This window comes from Manacus vitellinus, unplaced genomic scaffold (assembly GCF_001715985.3).
Source record: "Manacus vitellinus isolate BGI_N305 unplaced genomic scaffold, ASM171598v3 scaffold_8_pilon, whole genome shotgun sequence".
Classification (NCBI taxonomy): Eukaryota; Metazoa; Chordata; class Aves; order Passeriformes; family Pipridae; genus Manacus; species Manacus vitellinus.
Window position 1 is genome coordinate 17,420,200 of NW_021940864.1, and position 19,814 is coordinate 17,440,013.

Below are 19,814 nucleotides of genomic sequence, written 5' to 3' on the forward strand. Positions count from 1 at the left end.
GATGTTCAATAGTCATTTCTGCATTTGCATGCAAATGCATTCACTCTCTGCATGACTGTTAACACACATAGTGCCCTGCAGGAAACAACATGAGGAAGCATAGGGTCAGCCAAACCAAAGACTGCTATGCCTAAAAAGTGTCAACATCATTACTGCTCTTTCCTTTATTGATCCTGACCCTTTCAAACTTCTATATCAGTATTTTAGAAGCAAATTGAGGGCCTTACTTTACATTAGCTGGGGGGCGAGGGGAGGGAAGGATAGATGTGTGCAGAAGCCAACAGAGTGGAAAATAAGTTCCATAAACAGAAAGCATGGGAATGCTCAATATCCTTAGTGACAGTAGTGCAGGAGTGGGAATGAGAGGTCTCAGTAAAGATTACCTCAGGGATTGTAGGTCGTTACCGTTTGCTTTCTAAACAGAGCAGAATTAAAGCAGGTACATTCATAGGGCATTGCTGGGATTGTTAAAGCATTGTAATAACTACATTGGAAAGCTTTTTACAAAGGGCTACTCTTCAAACATGCTTTTGTTGCCTTGTTCAGTCTTGAGGTAATTAAAACACAGAAGAGTACATTAATGATTTTGTGTCTTAAAGTTTTAAATTAAAAGATTTTTTTCTTCTTTCTTCTCTTTTGTGTTTCTGAAATTTGTTTTAAAACTGACAATGCAACCTGAAATATAGTCTAATGTATTATTCATCTCCTTTCAGGCTTGGAGAACAAATGAAATTCTTGTCACAGTCCACCATTTCCTTTTAGAAAAAGTGAAAGACCTTTATTCTTTCCCTTCCTGTTCTGTTTAGAAACAGGTACAAGTAAGTACTGTAGATGTACAGGTTTAATTGTTAAAGGTATATAAATGATTCATCTTTGACAGCAAAATCCATTTCTCTGGCAATAGATTTTTGAGTATTTGCACTCACTATCTTCATCTTGCATTAAGATTATGCAAAACTGAAACAATTAATCAGGAGTTCGCCAAATATGTTTGTTTATGAGAATTCATTGTATGTTTTCTAAATGTTAAAATTATCTAATATGTTAATGCTATTCTACATCTTTAATCTGGGAAACTTATTACTACTGATAGTTTTGTTTGCATCAATTTGCATAAGGCTTTATTAATTACATCTATTTGCCATTAAGAGATATCTATTCAATAATAGTAGTTATCCAGGTTATAAAATTCTATAGAATTTCATTTGAGGCTTTTTTTTCCTCCAAGGAATAGAAGTTTTCATATCTGATTATTAGAATACTGAGATTGTCTTGTAATATAAAAAAATGCATTTTAGAAAGTAATTTTCACAACTGTTTTCTTTTTATTTGAATGGATTGTGTTGTGCAAAATATATACCCTCCCAGAATATACAGGTTTCCAAAGAAACAATTACACTTAAGAGGCTTAAAATAGAACTGAGCAAATACTTCTAAAACACAAATGAGATGTGGAAGTTTAAATGCAGTTATATCTTATATAAAATGTAAGTTCACTATTGGCTCAGTACTACTTTATTGGATAATATCTAGGTATGTAACAACTTATTTTACACATCAGACCAAAATCAAAAAATGCAATGCAAAATACAGTCTATTTCTCTGAGATATACCTACTACCAGACTGAAAACATAATTTTTCATGCTAGTGATAATCTTATAGTCATGCATTTGGAAGGATTTGGGTTGTTTATATAAAAATAAAAGAATATATTGACAGAAGTCACATATTCTTAAGGATGTATATTTCTTTAAGTTATTGATACTTAATTCTATGTCAAATTCCTAATTATACAGAGGTACGTGGTGAATTGCTATGTTCAAACCTACAGAGGATATGCATTTATCTAATTAACAACTAATACGCAATCAATTTAAAAAAATTAAAGTTATACCTTTTTTTACCTTTTAATTTTCTGTAAAAGTCAGCACAGCTACCACATAAATTGGTAATCTTTATGCAGGATTTAGTATGTACAAGGTGAGATAAAAGTCAGATCTACTCTTGCTTTGGAAAGAGGGAGTTCCAGGATTTGGTCAGAGGTGGAAAAATGGCTGCTTTGTTGGAGATTATATTAAAATGTCCCTCTTCCAGAATTTTTATCTGTCTTTCTTCTTCTCACTCTGTTATATATAAACACTGCATTAAATACACACTGAGTTATTGTTTATGCAGCTTCTGATGAGAGCAGGGCCACTGACCCTGCTAGCTGGAGAAGAGACAGAGGTTCCAAACTGTTGCTGGGTGAAGCAGCTGTCTTTTTTGGTTTCCAGTAGAATTCCCATTGTGGTGAATTTATATGAAGATGGCCAAAAGAAAATCACTGGTACAAAAACTCCTTCCTTTTGGCATTGAAGCATTTCCAATAGCTTTAAGTAACTGCTTAAGAGGATACCAGTGCAACCCTGGTATCTCTGTGATGCTGCTATTACTTGATGATTCAGTGTTCTGTTCTCAGTTTGCCTCACATCTCACAGAGAGAAAAAATTCCTTGCTCTTCTGCTTCAAAATTCTCTAGCCTGTTTTTACACTGTTGTAAATTTGGTGTGAAATTCAATCATTGTCAACAAAGTAGTCCTTGATTGGCAAAATAGTCTCAGAGTAAGATTATACCAAACACTTAAGAACTTGGACAAAAGTGCAGCCAGTAATAGAAAACCATATAAATATATAAAACCATATATACAAATACAAAGATTTCTTCTTTGAAAAATTTCATAATATCATATGGAAAGAAAAGATTGCTCATTCAGTAAACAACAGTCTTCAGACATAAAGCATTCTCTTTTCAAAGAAACTGCCTCCACTTTTCAAAAGTTGCCTCTTGGGTTTATAGGAAATGTCAGGTTGGAAAGGACCTCAGCAGGTCTTTAATCTCACCTCTTCCTCAAAACAGCATCAGCTATGAGATCAAATCAAGATGCTGAGGGCTTTGTTCAATGTGGTCTTGAAAACCTCCAAGGATGGAGACTGCATAACCTTTCTAAGCAGTCCATTTCAATGTTTGACTGAACTCATCATGAAAACATTTTCTCTTATGTCCAGCCTGAACTTTTCTTTTTTGCCCATTATCTCTCTTCCTCTCACAAGCCACACTGTCAAAAGCCTGGTTCCAGCTTCTTAATGTCTCTCTCACAGGTGTGAGAAGGCTACTGGGGCACTTCCCTAAGTCTACTTGGCTTCACGAAAGCATTTATTGCTTCAAAAAGTTTAATTGGCCACAAGTGAACAAAGTTTCTTGTTCTAATAATCTCTCTTCATATAATTGCAAGATTAATTTGAAATAACCCAAGTATTTACCACATTGAAGAAACAATCAGAAGCCCACATTTATACTGGTATTGACTCCTCCCTAAGCCACATGTAAAACAGTATTGCTAAGCATGGAGATTCTCATACATATCTCATTCCTGTCAATTCACCGTGATATCTACTTGCATTTGGTTCAATGTTCATATGGTAAATACCATTTTTTTATTACCTGCAATCGGAATAAATCTTTTTTTTTTTTTTTTTGGTGGAGATTTCTGGAGGAAGTAGCTGTAGAGTACTAGATATCATATAGATATTTCTGGGATTAATTGATACCAGACATTGTGGATCATCTTGTATTTCAACATATTTCCAGTCTTCTCATGGTTTATTTCAGAAAAAGATACACATCCTCTGGTCTCCTACAGCAATGTAGCTTCTGGAAGGGTCAGGGTGTGACCCAGACTTACAATAAAGGTCAAAGGCTCTGTTCTCATTTATGCTGAGTCTGCCAGGGCTCTATACACAGTCTGGAATGGCATTAGTGAAACCCTTAAGCTAACAAGCTCTTGGCTTGGGCATTTTACCACTTCCTGGCCACTGCAGCTTTCCAGAGAGCTTCAAAAAGAAAATTACATAACCTTGAGTTTCTCTTGCTTGGAAGATGGACATGCCTAATTCAATCTCCCTCTGTCACTCCTGCACTTTTTAAGAAAGAGGCTTTGAAATGGAATAATGAGGTTCACATGTGTAACAGTGTAAGCATATAATGTAATATATACTTACCTGGTTTAATCAATCACAGGATGCAAGTATTTTATGTCAATAGTATAAACTGAGAACACTTCAACGTAATAAAATGTTAAGATCTTGTAAATATTGCCTCTACCAAATATGCAGGTGGTGAATACGAATGCCAAGAAGATGAACATCTTGGAATGTCCTGTTACATATAGCATATTTGGTAGCTCCATATAGAATTTATTTGTCTTTTCAAAGTCCATTTTTAATAACCACAACACTCAAACTTCTGTTTTTAGATTATTTCAGATGAATCATTTTTATTGTTGCTAAAGTCAATGTTAAATGATCTTTTTCTAATATTTTTTTTTCTGTTTCACTTCCTGCAATATTTGGTTTGAAATCTCACCTATAAGACAAGCAATGTAAACTGGATATTTTTAAGTGGTTACTATCAATGCCTTGATTTGACACCACCACAATAAAAGTAAAGATTTCTTTCTCTTTTCCTTGAGTAAAATCTCAGGGGCTGCACCTGAGGTTGATTGAAGATTATTCTCTGTTCATTTTTTAGGGCAGCTGCAGTGCTGCCAACAGTGCCCACTGTTGTGGGCCAACAGTGAATGTATTTATATAGATGAAGAACACAAAACAAGATCTACTTCCAATACAATAACAACAGAATTCAAGGAAATTATTTCTTCTTCCCATGGAATCTGTCTGAGAAAAATACTGTTGAAATCTTAGAATTCTTTATACTTTTTATCTGAAAATGCTTCATGTTTTCACCTATGTGAACATAAATCACATCAATCATGACTGGTTTAAATTTGGAGTAAGAACAAGATCAGAAGTAGAAAATTGCCAGATGGCAGTGTCATGCCTGAAGAAATGCAATGGTTCTGTTATTTATACTTAACATGGTGCTAAAATAATTTCCTTAATTCTTCTCTGAAGTGCAGAGTCTAAAAGTCATTCAAGGAGCAAAGCAAATTAAAAACAATTAAGTCTTTCCTTGTACAAACTGTTCAAGCTGAAATGCATAGCAAGTGGAAGAATGAATCCCTGGATCTTAATATCCACTTTGTCAACTAGTTTGGTACAGAGACATTTCTACCAGAAAAACTAGTCCAGAAAAATCATTCTTCATCAGAAATTTGTGAATGACAGGATCAGCCAAGGTACCTTTCAACCATTTTATTACTTATTTTAGGAACAGCTTATTTATGTCAATGTAAATTATACTCCTACTGATCACAATGGTATTTTTTCTGGCTGTTGAAAGCCAGTGCAGAAAGTGAGCAAACCATGTCAGTTATTTTTGGCCCATCCTTTGTTTTGTATCTATCCATGTTTAAGTCTGTTAGGGACTGTAGCAACAATAGGTGAAGCAATTGGAGAACCCTGAATGCTCCAAGTAATAAATGAAAATATTACAAGTAATACATGGAAATAATAAATGAAAAAATTACTATTATGTTGATTGTAAACCAGGATGTCCTTTCCAGAATGGCTCAGATTTTTTGTGAGAAAAGCTGGATCCTGTTGGGTCAGTCATACTGAGGAAGAAAAATAAGGAATAAGTGAAGGAATAATCAAGGAGGTTGTGTTCAGCCCTGGGTTCAAAATATATGTCGTGAGAAATCATTCCTGAGCTTTGAGACCAGATGCACTCCTATGTTCAACATTGGCAGGAAAAGCAGGACTTCTGAGGAACAGTCAACTTCCAAGTTCAGCTACTCTTAAGAAGTTCTTGCATTCAAGACTTTTTATTTCTGTTTGTGAACTCAGGTTTTATTTATTTTTTAATCAGAAGAGCATTAGAAGAGGAACAGAGAAGTTAGATTAGACAATGTGCTTTGTCATCCTGTCATCAAAAGGGATCTGCTAGTATTGTTATTTCAGCACTTTCTGTATTATGCCTTTTTACCTCGAAACCAAATTTAATTTCTGATGTGGTAAGCCATGCTGAACTCTCTCTTCCATATTCAAAACTCACACAAAAATCTTAAGTCTTCAGTTTACTTCCAAATGTATATATTTGAATTTCTTTTTTTCCTGTGGCAAGACATAACTTCTGGGCTGCTGCACACAGTCTGGCTTTGTTTGATTTCTATATTGCAACCTTATACTAAAGGAGGGAAAAACCAAACCAGTAGGAATAACTACAGTATAGAAGTAAAAACACCTTTATAATTTTAGTGACCCAATTCGCAATACCCTCAGAAAATTAAGATCCCAAAAGTAAGCCTGAGTGGACATTTTTTCTTAAGGCATAATTTAGACTGCCAAGTTTGGCAGCTGGAATGCTTTGTTGAACTGAACTGAACAGAATGGAAGGGGACATAAAAGAGATTCAGTGCTCTATTTTTTCATTTACATCTTATTAGTTTCATACCCTTAATTGTGAAATGTACTTCAGCTGAGAAAATTTATCTCAGCCCAGCTATGCAGATGAGTTTGCACCCATTCCAGAAAACCAGTAGACCGTCATTCTCTTGGCCTGGTAGACATAGGTCCTATAAACAACATGACCAACACCTGGATCTGTCACCAGAGACAGCCCTGCTAGTATAACAAGCAGTTGTGCAACATCCCAGGCTTGTCAACCCTTACCGTGGGATAAGGTATGGAACAACAAGCTGTACCTTTTAGTTATGGAAATCAGATACAACAGAGATGTTCTTGTTAGATACTAAGTAATTGTCACCCTTAGCATAGACCAAGAAAAGGCCTTCTGTCAGTTGGGCATCTCAGTTGCTTCAGATCAGATTGCTTCATAATGTTGAAGTGCTCAGTAATTTCAATGCCATGCTCAGTAATTTCAATGCCACTGTAACTTCTATCTCCCAAATGTTTCACTTTTTCAGCTGACAAGAAATGCCAGAGCACCAAGGCTCAGAGTCCTTGCACATTGCACTTCTTTACTGAAGTCTTTCTGTCCCTCAGTCACACTGACAGAGTGGTGACAAAGGTCCAAGATGGTCTCCTTGGAGTTGTCCACGATAGTTTTCACTTTTCACAGTGCTAAGTAGCCTTCTGCTGCCAGTCAGTCATCCTCTTCTGGATGATGCCTGGCTCTAGGCTACAAGCACAGTACAAATAGCAAGTACAGGGATTTTCCCAAATAGGATATGAATGAAATAATTTTTTTCGGTCTTTTTCTGTGAGCACTAACTCTTTTTCGAAGGTAGGTGAAAACAATCTGAATGCTAAGCAAAGGAGGGATATCTGTATCCAGAACATTTTAACAGGAAGGGAGTTTAATAACGAAATTCCATCCCTAGCCACCTGGCCTTCTTTCTGTGTGTGTGTTTTCTTTTGGAAGCAGTGTGGCATAGATGACACTTGCCATAAAGCTCTTCCTACAGAAAAATATGCAAGCCCAGCTCATTTCCAGTGTATAATAATCATTAAGGCTCCCATGAGTGAACCTCTGATGCTTTTTTGGCCAATGATTAACCTTAAGCCCTCCTTCCCCCTTATGCACTTGGATTAAAAAGGCAATATGGAGAGAGAAAGCAATAGGCATGAGTGGTGCATTCTCTAACTCTATGGACTAAAGGGTGAAGTCATCTGACAAATAATTCAGGAGCAGCACACCAGGCAGTGAGATTGATTTTATTAGGGTTAGAAAAGAAAGAAAGGTTCTGTCGTGTGACCAGGCTGAATTCAGGATGTTTATAAGCTCCATCATGCTGCTTTTACTGGTGCCAGTGATGTTTGTATGGTACAGACGGCAGCTATTGACTTTTCCGTTTATTCAGCTCCATAGTCTTCTTTGTTCTGGAGAGTCTGCTGTAATTAGAGTTTATAGAGTTTTCTTGTACAGAAGTCTAGTGTTTAGTGTAAGGCTTTACTTGTCAAGACTTTAAGAGTCTGTCTGTGACTCCATATTCCTATGACCCAGGGTAAGTCATATAACCAGAGTTTTGATTCAGCTTCCCAGCCTGGAAACCAATACCATCCTCAGAGGGCTTCATTCATTTGATTAAGATTTTTGGATAAAAGTTGTTTTAATAGGAGAAAAACACTATCATTCACATTCTTATTAAGCCATAAGTGCTTACCTTTTGATCTGGATAGAGAACAGATGTGGAGGGATAAAATTTCTCTGTTAGTCTCATTTCATATAGCCCTGGTACCTGTATGTTCTATTAAAAAACTCTCCAGGGCAGTAGCTGGGAACATGGGCGTGTGATTTCTGGGTGTTCTGGGTAGCACACATCTTGGGACAGTAACCTGTTAAGTACTGAGCAGGGACTGGCAACAGCAGAGCAGCAGCATGCCTCTCCTCACCATACACAGCTGGCGGATGAGCTGGACTCCGCTGCTGGTACTGGGGTATCTCTTTTACCTCCTCTTGGGTGCTATGGTGTTCCAGCTGCTTGAGAAGCAGGCAGAGACCCACTTTCGGGACCAGTTCCAGCTGGAGAAGCTTAACTTCCTGCAGAACTACACATGCTTGGACAGACAAGCCCTGGAGAAGTTTGTACAGGTAAGAGGAACAGGTTCCCATTATTTTGGCTCGAGCATTATTTTCATTAGAAAAAATTATACTATTGTGGCCAAGCATGTTATAAACTTATCAGGTGTCCATGATATTAAAGGTCTAACTGTTTAAATTAAAGGCAGAGGTTTCTCAAGCCCATTCATATACCTCTTTATCTTGATCTATTGAACTACTTTCTTCTCCCAGTCACAAACTCCTAAAATATGTAAATCTGCCTGATGCATTTTTGTGCTACATTGCAGTAATTTCAACTTCATGGTTCTTGGCTCTTTCATTAATTATTACAGGGAATTATGCTTTGGGACAAAATCAAGAATCAAACCTAAATAAGCAGGTTGCCCTTCCAAGGTTCTCCAGTCCAAAACTGTGCATTTCTGCCCTTTTGTACTAGGAATTGTCTACCATCTTTGAAGGTGGTCCTGCACTCGCAAGCCTCTAAAGAAAAGATAAAGCCAACCCTCGCTAACTATGTTATCTCTCTTGTAAGAAGAGATAAAGAGCTCTTATTCAATATGGGTTGTCAGTTAATGACATCTTCAATTACATTTTAATCTATTCCTCAAAACTGGCTGGAGATACCTTTCTTGGTATTATATTCTCATACTAGTATTGCAAGAACTGGACAGAAATACTTAAACTACCACTTTCTTTGTGCTCAAAATCTACCCAGATGCAGAGCTGGGTGCCTAAATAATTTGAACTCTTTCTACTATGTCACTAAACCTTATAAAAACTCTAAACATGCTGCGAGTTTGCACTGCCGAAGTTGGAGGACTTCCACTAAGGTTTTGATAAACAAAAAGCCTAGATTTTGTAAATGGATTTAAGCAAACAGTGAATTTCAGATTAGAAAGGGTAGCAAAGGTGCCTGAACCTCTGTCTACAAAGCCAATGTTCTGATTACTAATACTGATACTAATACTAATACTGATATATTTCTTGTGGAACACTGGACATTGGCCAGAAAATTACTAGTTTTAAAGAACTTACATGCCTAGAAACATGTCTATTTTTTTCAGCTATAGCATTTGGTGACATTACCTGTCCTTTCCTTATCTCTGATAGTGATTGTAGAGGCAAAAATTCTGATTCTCATTCTAAATCTAACTGGGATACCTTATAGGATTGAAAGGTTTAGTTAAATCTCTGCTACCCTAGAAACCTTAGGGAAGGTTCACAAGTGTCCATATTCTTCTCACTCTGTCTCCAGTGGAGCTTTCTTAGCACTGCCGTGCCACTCAGAGAATCACATTTTGTTATGTCTCTGCAGAATTAAATAAAATTTCACTTGTAAGCTGTTCCAGATAAAGCCAGCTGAGGGCACCAAATCACCTACAATGCACCAAGCTTCAAAGTACTTAGACTTGGTAGTCCTCAAGGTTCACAGAAGTACAGGTCCTCTCTGACTCACCTGTTATTTATAAGACTTGTTAAGAAATTTGTCTAACTCTTACTAATATTGGGAAATACTACTCTTCCCATATTAAATCTCTAACTTTAATGCAGAGAAGCAGTTGTGTCTCTGCATGTTTTAACTATATGGTTAAGAAGGCCAGAAGTTCCAGTCTGAAAAGTCACAGACTGTGTCTCACAGTCAGACTGCAGTGAGACACAGCCCCCAGACTCAGTGTGCTCAGCTAAGAAGTATAACATGTCTTATCTCAATGCCTATTCTTTAAACATAAATCCTGAAATGTGAGAGTCAACACCGGTTTCTTTCTGCATATCTATGATCACCAATAATAGAGTTACCACTTATAATTCATTAACTTTTGGCTCGATTGTGCAGGAAACAAATTCTTGCAATTCCATGTCAATAAACTGTATTGGCTCTGCATGGCTAAAACTGCCTAGCTGAGAGGTGGCCCTGAGCTGCAGCTCCTAAAATGAGCAGCCTGGAGCTTTGGGAAAGTGCAAATCAAAATTGTGTGATCTAATGCATCTCTGGTAAACATCACTCAGGAAATTATGCATTCTGACAACATAACTGAGATGCATTGAGTAAGGAAGTACCCTTTATGAGTCCCGATTTTGATTATGTCCATACTTTTTCAGCCTCAAACGAACTGATCTAAACATAGAGTGAAAGGACCAAATCCTTGTTTGTGACCACAAGTGGCTGCAATGTGCATCAGCAGGGGGACAGGAGGAGAAACAGCAGGAAGTTTTCATTCTCTCCACATACTACTGTAGCTTTATATAGGTTTCATACTCCTGCTATAAATTGCAGCACATTGCTTTTACTTACTGGCTACTTCTGTTCCCAAAGGCAACAGCTAATGCTCACCAACCATTCAACAGCTGCCCTGATCACACTCCAGCCATAACCCTTACCTGAGCTGTAGATGAAAGGAGCTAGGAGCCATTTTAACTGTCCCACAGGAACCTGTTTTTTTAGGAACAATTCTCCTGGGCACCAGGATGGCATTTATTTCATGGGGTTGTACTTAAAAGCAACAATCATACCGAGAAATATGACCTTGTCAGATTGTGTCTTAAGGGTTCAACATTCAAAATTGCCTTACTTTTCCATGTTGACTCTCATGATGTGAATGTAACTCCTGTGAACTCTTGTGCATTGAAATGCATAGAACTGTCAAGTGTTTCTTACAGAAATAAATTAAACCTGTGATTATTTTAGACATTTCAAAGTATTCACACCTTAGTAGCTTCTCTGTGTTCCTTCTAAGCAGAAAATGAAATAGTCATCTCCAGAAAATTTGACATGTTGAATTCCCATTCTAAGAACAGGTTTTTAATGGAGAAAGTTGTTTGTCGTATTGAAAAGAAGCTCTGCTGACACTTCAGTCATGAGCTCACATGTGATGATGCCCAGCAGCCCTCTGATAAACTTGACCAATGCTGTAGGATTTTTTACTGCAGAAATAAGATTAGCCACTAAACTTACGGTACTCAAGTCCACCAGTACAGATCATTTAAAACTGCAAAACCTGTACAAAATTGGATACCTTATAGTGGGTATGTTCATTAGAAAAGCAATCCTTCTGGCAGTAGTCAACATTTCAATCAAGAAAGAGGGTCTTCTTTGGTCTCATACTCCTGAAACCAGCTAAAGCTGGTGTTTCTATTAAATCCTGCTCATGCCTTGCATCATAGAAAGTCTTCAAAAGAGATGAATGAGCAATTCCTTAGGCATTTTGCAAAATTACAAAGCTGTGACCTGGTATGTGACAAACAAGGGGATTCTTAAAAACCAGGCACTGAGCAGAGGGAAACCCACTGAGCAGAGGGAAACCAGTCTCCTTCAGAGAAATCCTTGGAGACAGCAAAGGAACACATTCTTCACTAAGGCAGTTGACAGGATATTTGATGCAGGAGCAGTATTTTTTTAGCACACAGTAGTTTTAGTCATCTGGTAAGAGCTATCTGAAATAGCAGAGAATATTTTATTAGTTAATCTTTCAGACTAGGAGAAGCCTAATATTCATTGAAAATTATTGGGAAGTCAAAGCCAAAAATAGAAAATCATCCTCACTAGTACTTACATGGAGGAAATAGAAATGAGCATGTTCCTCATGCCCTTCCCCACAGACACATTTACACTTGCCTACATTAAAAAATGGAATGAGATGACTAGACTATGGAAGAAGAGGAATTATCTTTATTTTTTATGGCACAGCTTTACTTTTTTTTCCCAGTTGGATCACTTTGGGGAATCCCTCCACTCCTTTCCCCTCAGATTTCATCTAGCTATGGAACTGATCCTACTTCAGTGACCAGTTCTCCAGGGGCAAGAGTTCAAGTTCCTAGCCAGCTCTATTTCCAAGTTTTGCCATGTCAGCAGTAGTCCATTTTAGTCCAACTTTACCCTGTTATCTACACTGTTTATCACTCTGCTTGCTCAAGATGGAAAGCAGTATTTACTTCTCTCTATTTCTGACATTATTCCTCATCTTTGCTCCTTTGACCTCTTCCACCTCAGGTCCTCATGGAAGCATGGGAAAAAGGGGTCAACCCAGAAGGAAACTCTACAAATCCCAGCAACTGGAACTTCAGCAACTCCTTCTTTTTTGCAGGAACTGTTGTCACCACTATAGGTGAGGTACTCTCTTTCCCTATAAACCTGGGTTTCCTCCAACTATCCTTTAAAGCCCCCAGAAATGTGTAATTGGTGGATAGAATACACCTGCAAGACAATCAACTACTGTGAGTTACAGTTTTCTGTTGGTTTCCAGTTATGCCTGTTATTCTTGCATACCCAGTATTTTACACCTGCCAAGGAAGCTGAGTGCCTACTTGGTACATGCAGTATTATCTTGTACATGGACAGCACATACAGCACATACAGCACATCTTGAGGTTGCTTTGAAGCTCTGAGTTGCACTCACCACAAAATCAGAAACCTATAGCAAGTTACAATATTCCCTATAAGAGTAGTATTTTTCATGTTCAATTTTCAGCTAGTAGTAGTGAACACACAGGCCTTCATCATAAACTATGGCAATTTGTAGACAGATTTAATTACAGAAAATCATATATTCACAGGTTCATGAAGCTTAATGTTGTTGAGCTTCCAAGCTTAGGAACTCTCCATGATGCCTGCAGCTTTACTGCAAAGCCTTTTTGTGTAGCTGTTTTCTTCTTTTTTTCCAGGTTATGGTAACCTGTCCCCCAGCACAGTGGCAGGGCAGATCTTCTGTGTGTTTTATGCCTTATTTGGAGTGCCCCTCAACCTGGCCTTCCTTAATCAGCTGGGGAAAGGTCTCAATGCTCATCTGCTTACCCTGGAAAGATGGGTGCAAAAGCCAGGCCGTGCCCAGGTACAGTGTCAATTTATCATTTGTTTCTTCTATTTTAAAACTAGTTAAAGTTCTCTTTTCAGATATGTGCTGCTGCTAGATTGGGTTTCCTTGTGTGAATGACAGCAGAAACTCCATACACTTGATTTATCTACAAGAGCTTTAAAGAAATAGGCTTTTACCTAAGGGACTCTAGATTTGCCTTTTTTAAAACCTGACTCAGCAAAACCATTAATCTGGTGACCTTAGAAGAATGTGTGCATATACACACATAGCCAAATCAAGCTTCTATTCTCTAGCCTATGGTAGCATCTATCCAGAGTCTAGCTCTACACTGTGCAAAGACAAATTATTTTTATTGGTATGCTAATCTGTCTTGAATTAGCTTCCCTGATTGTGCCAGTAATTTAGCACTGCTTCTGTTTTCTTAAAATGCAAATACTGCTTCTCCTTACTTACGGCTTATTGGTTAGTCATTGAACTAGTCCAAATGTTTTATAATAAGAGAAGCACTGATAATAGAAAATACATGAAGGTAATTTATAACACAGTTAGTGCATGTTTCTGAGAAAAGGTCCAGTGAATTGACTGCTTCAGTAAGACAAAAGGGAGATTAGATATGTTAGATATGTCAAAACATTTCACAGTTCTGACACAAGTTTTTTCATTTGTAAAATCTCTTGAGTCACTGCATTCTTTATCTACAGTAGGAAGGCTATAAAGGTACTGTCAAATGCAGACTTGGATTCTATAAGCAAAATTTCTTTAGCTGCATAACATATACCTGTTCCCCAAACACATGCAGCTCTACCACCGGAAGGATTTTCATGTTAGTATGGCTACATCTTTCCTGAGATTTCTAACAGCACCTCAGGGATGTGATTTTTATTTTTTTTTCACTCCTGAATTAACACCTCATTTCTGGCATAACTCCTATGATCAGACAAAGCTTTGGAGCTGTATCAGCTTGTTTACCCTGAAAAGCCTCTTCCAGGAATTTGGTTTACCTCCTTTTAAACACAATTTTGTCATGCTTTGGGAAATTAATTACAATCAGTTCTTCCTTATTCCTGACTTACTGTCCCACATTAGAGGTTTTTACCAGAAATTTCTTAAAAGCCAGGCTAAAAATTAAAATTGTGCATTTCAGTATAAATTTTTATGCAAAATTCATTATCTAATTAAATACTATTACACTACTAGAATGAACTAAATGGGAACAGATATCAACTATTACCATGTTGATTGGTAATTCTCAAGGTGCTCTGCAAATGAGGTAAGTATTACTATAGCAGCTAGAGAGATATGGCACATAATATAGAATTGATTTCTCCGAGTCACCCAGTTGGCTCATAGCAAGTTTCTCAAGCTCAGAGTACTATTTTATATGTGAGGTAATACTGAAAGAGAAAAGGAAACATGATACCTGGACCTTCTACTTTATAAACAGTGGTTTGGCTTTTCATCCAGTCACAATAGGCACATGAATAGAAAATCATATTCTGCTTTGAATGCCCTTGAGGGCATTTTTAAATAGTTGCAATGAGTTTGCATCAGCACACCACTAGTCAATAGTTCAACAGAATGTGTTCCCTGGAAATCCACGAATTCCTCATCCTCAGTCCTAAACTGCTAAAATCTGCTGTCATGACCCATCCCCTGACCGGTCTTTGCAGTCACATATGCAGTAACTTATCTCCCAGAAGGCAGACATTTGTACTGAGAGGCATAGATCTTCCCTGTGCTAACAGAACAGTTTTCCTCTGAGTGCTTCCAAGTTAAAAATGAAAGAAGGTAAACTGACTTCACTTAGGTTTCATTCAAACATATTTTTGGCTGAGCTCTTATAAGCCGCTTTATAAATCTTTGGAAGCAATCATGGTGAAAAGAACCATAATTTTTTCTTGCCAATCTTTGTATAATGACTTATGCAATACTTGGTGATTTTCCTCAAAGACAGAAACTGATTGATTACAAGAGTACCTCCTCTTGAATTGAAATTGAAAAGTGAGTATTTCATTCCTATGGCTGTTGTAAGTCTGAAAATATGACTGGAGCATTCTTAAAAACTCATGGCAAAAAGCTTTAAAAAAGTCCTCCCTTTTTCCTAATTTTAAGGGTTTTTTTGTTTCATGATTAGGTACAATATCTATGTGCAGAGTAAACAGTGAGCTCAGCCTGCAGTGCATGGAAGCATTGGTTTATCCTTCCTTTTTTTACCACTGCTCCCAGCTGGATTGGGTTTGTCATTCAAGAAAAAACAGACCCAGCAATTTCAACAAGACAACTGCTCCATGCTGCTTAGCTGCCATCTTTGGTTTATCTTTCAGGTGGTTCAAACACTGGCAGTGGCCATCTTCTTGTCCACTGGGACTTTGCTTTTTCTAGTGTTCCCGCCATTAGTCTTCAGTTATGTAGAAGGCTGGAGCTATGGAGAAGGCTTTTACTTCACTTTCATCACCCTGAGCACCATTGGATTTGGAGACTATGTAGTAGGTAAAAAAGAAGGTGAACTGGATTAAGCTTTGTTAAAATATGTTACTCTAGTATAAAACTAAATACAGGGAGCATAGATATCCATTCCACTATAAATCTGGTACAAGAGTGAGCTCAGCCAGACTAGTAATAATGAGCTAATATATTATAGGACATGAGCATTTTTCTCTTGGCAGCTAAGCTGCGAATCACCCAACTAATTTCACATATGCCACTGAACACCCATTCAACAATGTCTCTGCCCAGGCTGCCACAAATGGGATCCAGGAGTGACAGGTGGAATATAAATGAAATTTCTTTGTCTTAAAGCGGTATTAAGCCTTAAAACCACCCTCTCCTAACAGTGATTTGCTTCAGCAAGAGCCTACCATTCCCAATAACAATTAATGTCAAATATTAAATGATCAATACTTACAATGGGAACAACATTACTGACAACCACAGGATGCCTCTGAAAGAAAACAAACCCAGTGAGATTACATAGTCTAGGCTGAGAACATCACGGTAAAGACATCACGGTAAAGTGAGGGGCTACATTTCCACACGCTTATTTGAACAAATGCATAATCTTAACAGATTATGTCTAATGTGTGTATTTCTTTAAACCACTAGGATCTCTTACTTTGCAAGTAGTAGGTCTTGCAAGTACTACCTCTCCTAGAGGTCCCAAAAGAAGATAAAAAAGCATCCCATGCCGTATCTGGCATTGTGGAATTTCATGATGATGTGGACAAGAGAGACTAAATGGATAGCTGCAGTGCTGTGCTGTGCCTGTATCAGCTGCACCGATTGTCCATGCTGTGGAAATATCAAACCAGGGACTAAGATTCTCATAACCACTTACTTAAAATGGCTGCATTTCCCATAGTATCCAGGTGATTGTGAATCCTGCATACTGAGTTATATCACCCTACGAATAGGAATCACTATATCAATAAACTGTATCTTTCTAAGTCATCTGAGATTCTCAGTGTTTCTCTTGACTAAAATATGGCTAATATGGATTCAACACTGAATTTCCAAGATGTTTTTTTTTCCTTTGTTGTTGGCTAGGAGCTGTTGATTTTGTGCATCCCTGATCAACATTCAATATGGCTATTTTTATTGTATAGCCTCAGCTTCAGGGATTTGATGCCAACTGCACTAAGTTTAACCTGAGAGCTGGCATAAAAAAAAAGGAAAAAGAGAGATCTATCTGCTAATAGATCACACAAGCTCACTAAACCAACATTTTTGCAGGGGGTAGAGAGGGTGTATCAGTACGTATGTTCAGCAGAACAAAGCTGTCAAGATTAATGTGCAAATTTCCCTGGATTTTTCAGGCACAAACCCCAACAAGCACTATATCCCTGTGTACAGGAGCCTGACTGCAATTTGGATTGTCTTTGGCTTGGCCTGGCTGGCTCTGGTCTTCAACGTGGGAGCTGACTTGATGGAAAAATTCCTTCAACTAAAGGGGCATAAGTCTGACTCAAGCTTGGCAGAAGGAGGCACCACCAAATTGGAAGATGAACCTGAGCAGCGTAGAATCCATATCCCTAGCTGAGCAAGGTACAAAGAGAGCAGTCTGAAACTGCATCTTTCATCTGTATCTCACACTAAGCAAGCCCTGTGGATAAAGGACTAAACCACAGGTTTTGGACTGTTTCCTAAGGAGGAAATGTTCCAGAAACATGGAAATTTCCACACCCTGTGTAGGCATCAGCTTACACAAAACCTCCAAAGGAGTAGCTATACAACTGTCCCAGGATTCATTTAACAATTCTCACTCAAAAAAGGCAATTTCCCCTGAAGTAATCAATTATTATCCTTTGTCTTCCTCTAGTGGTTCTTATGGTCACTCATTTTCAAAAAAATCCAGAGTGACTGCCTCCCAGCTTCAATAAGAAGTCACGTCACCAAGAATCTCAAGTGGAAAAAGTCAGGTACAGAAATCTTTCTTCATTTCCAGTCAGAAAACAAGGAAAAGCATAGAGGAATATCAACACTAATGAAAACCTGCTTAATGACAGCCATCCAGTTAAGATTCAGTTGATATTGTCTGAAATGAGCAGCTTTCACATAAAATGAAAACATTTATTTTCCGGGCTAAAATGCTTCTCTTTTAATTGTGCAGAAATTATGTGTCTATCCAGCACTGCCTGGACTGTTACAATTCATCTCAAAGTGAACTGGCAGCTCAAAGCAGGTCCTCATCACAGTTCATTTTGCAGCCACTTTAACAGCACTTTAAACTAAATTTAAATGCAAGCAGATTTCCTTATTTCTAGCCAGGTCACAAATAATACTAGAGTCTGGCATTTTATTTGGGCCAGTTCACTGAAGAACTATCAAGCACCGTACAGATTTGGTGCTGTATGTTTATCTCTAAATAAGGCTGATGATAGGCTCTTGCATTAGATCTGATCCTCACTCGAGTATGGTGTCACCCGTGAGAAATAGGGAGTTTGATTTTATCACAGTTATTTGAAGTCAAAAGTAGCAGAAGCCATCTCCAAAGAAGCTTAAAAACCAAAGAAGGACATATAAGCACCTTATAAGAGGATAGTCACTGAGATGAAAAGTGTAGTCATACTCTGTATTAAAGTGAACTACAGAAACTTGATAAAACAATTATCCATTCATTGGGTACCACATTCCATTGGTTATAACCATCACTGGCACATTCCATGGGCATTCTTGTAATTATATACATACTACTATTTATTCAGTATGTTTATACCTCATAGTAACCATCAATTAATCCTTTTAAACTCATTTATAAGAGGAACTTTAATGTAAAGTGTGAGTGAAATATGACTGCATATGTAGACTAGCCCCAAGCTAGCGTATGTCTGACAGACTACAGGAACATCAAATATCAGCCTTTCAGCAGCTGCTTTGATATTTCATTTTGGAGATGTGTCCATAAAACATGTAGAGGCTTCTGTAGGTCACTAATCTTTTCATGTATACTTTCTGAGCTAGATTTTTACTCCTGAGGAGGGTCACAACAGACATTTGTTCTTACATCTGACATGGTATTTGTTTTGTTTGCCAGTTGCTGACACCTGCATAGTGCAGTGTAGCTGTTCAAATTTGAAATGCTGGCGTATAAGAATGCTGGGTATGGTTTATTAGACTAGCTTCAAGTGTTCAAATGAGTGTTCAAATGCTTATCCCATCTAAGATTTACCTCATGTCTTACCACTACCTACCTCATAGATTTTATCTCCTCTGTTTTTTCACTGATCTTCCCTATGCCCTCAGCTATTCCCATAAATTTATGCAACAGCTTTCTTGGTAGACTTTTACTGAGAGCAGCCAATTATCTCCTGTCTGGTTTTTTGTATCTTTGCAAATCTCACAGGAGACTTTCTCTCTCAGTATTTTCTATTCTTCAGACATAATGTTTGCACTTGCACTTTTTAACATCATCACCATCACTGTATTCTGTACCTGCCTTGTGTTAACTCTACAAGACATTTTTGGCCTGTTTATGTGAAAGATGAAACTAAAGTTCTGCTGACTTTTATATCTAACCTGTTCTCTTCACCCTGCATTTTTCCATGCCTTCCTTACTTTATGTAACCACAGCCAGCCACAACACATGCACTGCTCTAAAGGTGATCCTATATAGTGTTTACACCATGCTGCATGCCATAAAAAATTATAATGAGGTTTTATCAGGGATAGAAAGCAGTAACTGGGAAAGCGTTTCTCAAAGTTATCCTTACTTGACATCTGACAGCAGGAAGTTTGGAATTTTTTTACTGCAGTCCAGAAAGTTGTTCCTGTATCTGCTAATGATTTTGCAAATTAGCAGCATGGTGAGACCATCTTCTGAATTTTTTGCTACTGCTGTGTTTAGTAAAGCTGAGAGTAGCTGCAGCAGTTGTCCAGCTGTCTGCCAGAAGATTTAGAAAGATACCTTAAATCAAGGATATGGCCACACTGGACTAGAAACAAGAAGGATACTGATGCCCTCTCATGCATTAAGTGATAGAAATTTCTTGCTCACTTTGTCAATTTTTCAAGGTCCTAAAAGATCCTAAATGTCATGCACATCTGT

General features: G+C 37.8%; 2 protein-coding genes and 1 long non-coding RNA gene across 3 annotated transcripts in view; 2 read left to right on the plus strand and 1 right to left on the minus strand.

Annotated features, from left to right (window-relative positions):
• The window catches only part of KIF6 (kinesin family member 6), a 154,761-nt gene extending 152,664 nt beyond the window's left edge, over positions 1 to 2,097 (plus strand). Inside the window, exon 22 of the mRNA XM_029965038.1 lies at positions 714 to 2,097. Coding sequence (XP_029820898.1) covers positions 714 to 730 — 17 coding nt within the window. The 3' untranslated portion in view covers positions 731 to 2,097. The remainder of the gene's footprint in view (positions 1 to 713) is intronic.
• A 5,246-nt stretch (positions 2,098 to 7,343) lies between these two features.
• Positions 7,344 to 17,585, plus strand: LOC103765831 (potassium channel subfamily K member 16). The gene is made up of 5 exons (XM_008932796.3): positions 7,344 to 8,492; positions 12,451 to 12,565; positions 13,122 to 13,288; positions 15,598 to 15,763; positions 17,086 to 17,585. The coding sequence occupies exons 1-5, from the start codon at positions 8,280 to 8,282 to the stop codon at positions 17,307 to 17,309; spliced, it is 885 nt and encodes a 294-aa protein (XP_008931044.2). The 5' UTR covers positions 7,344 to 8,279; the 3' UTR covers positions 17,310 to 17,585.
• LOC108641807 lies at positions 15,472 to 16,674 on the minus strand. Its single transcript, XR_001922287.2, has 3 exons — positions 16,608 to 16,674; positions 16,179 to 16,214; positions 15,472 to 15,752 (listed from the first exon to the last, which is right to left on the minus strand). It is a non-coding gene; the product is annotated as an uncharacterized LOC108641807 (long non-coding RNA).
• Positions 17,586 to 19,814: the final 2,229 nt, after the last annotated feature.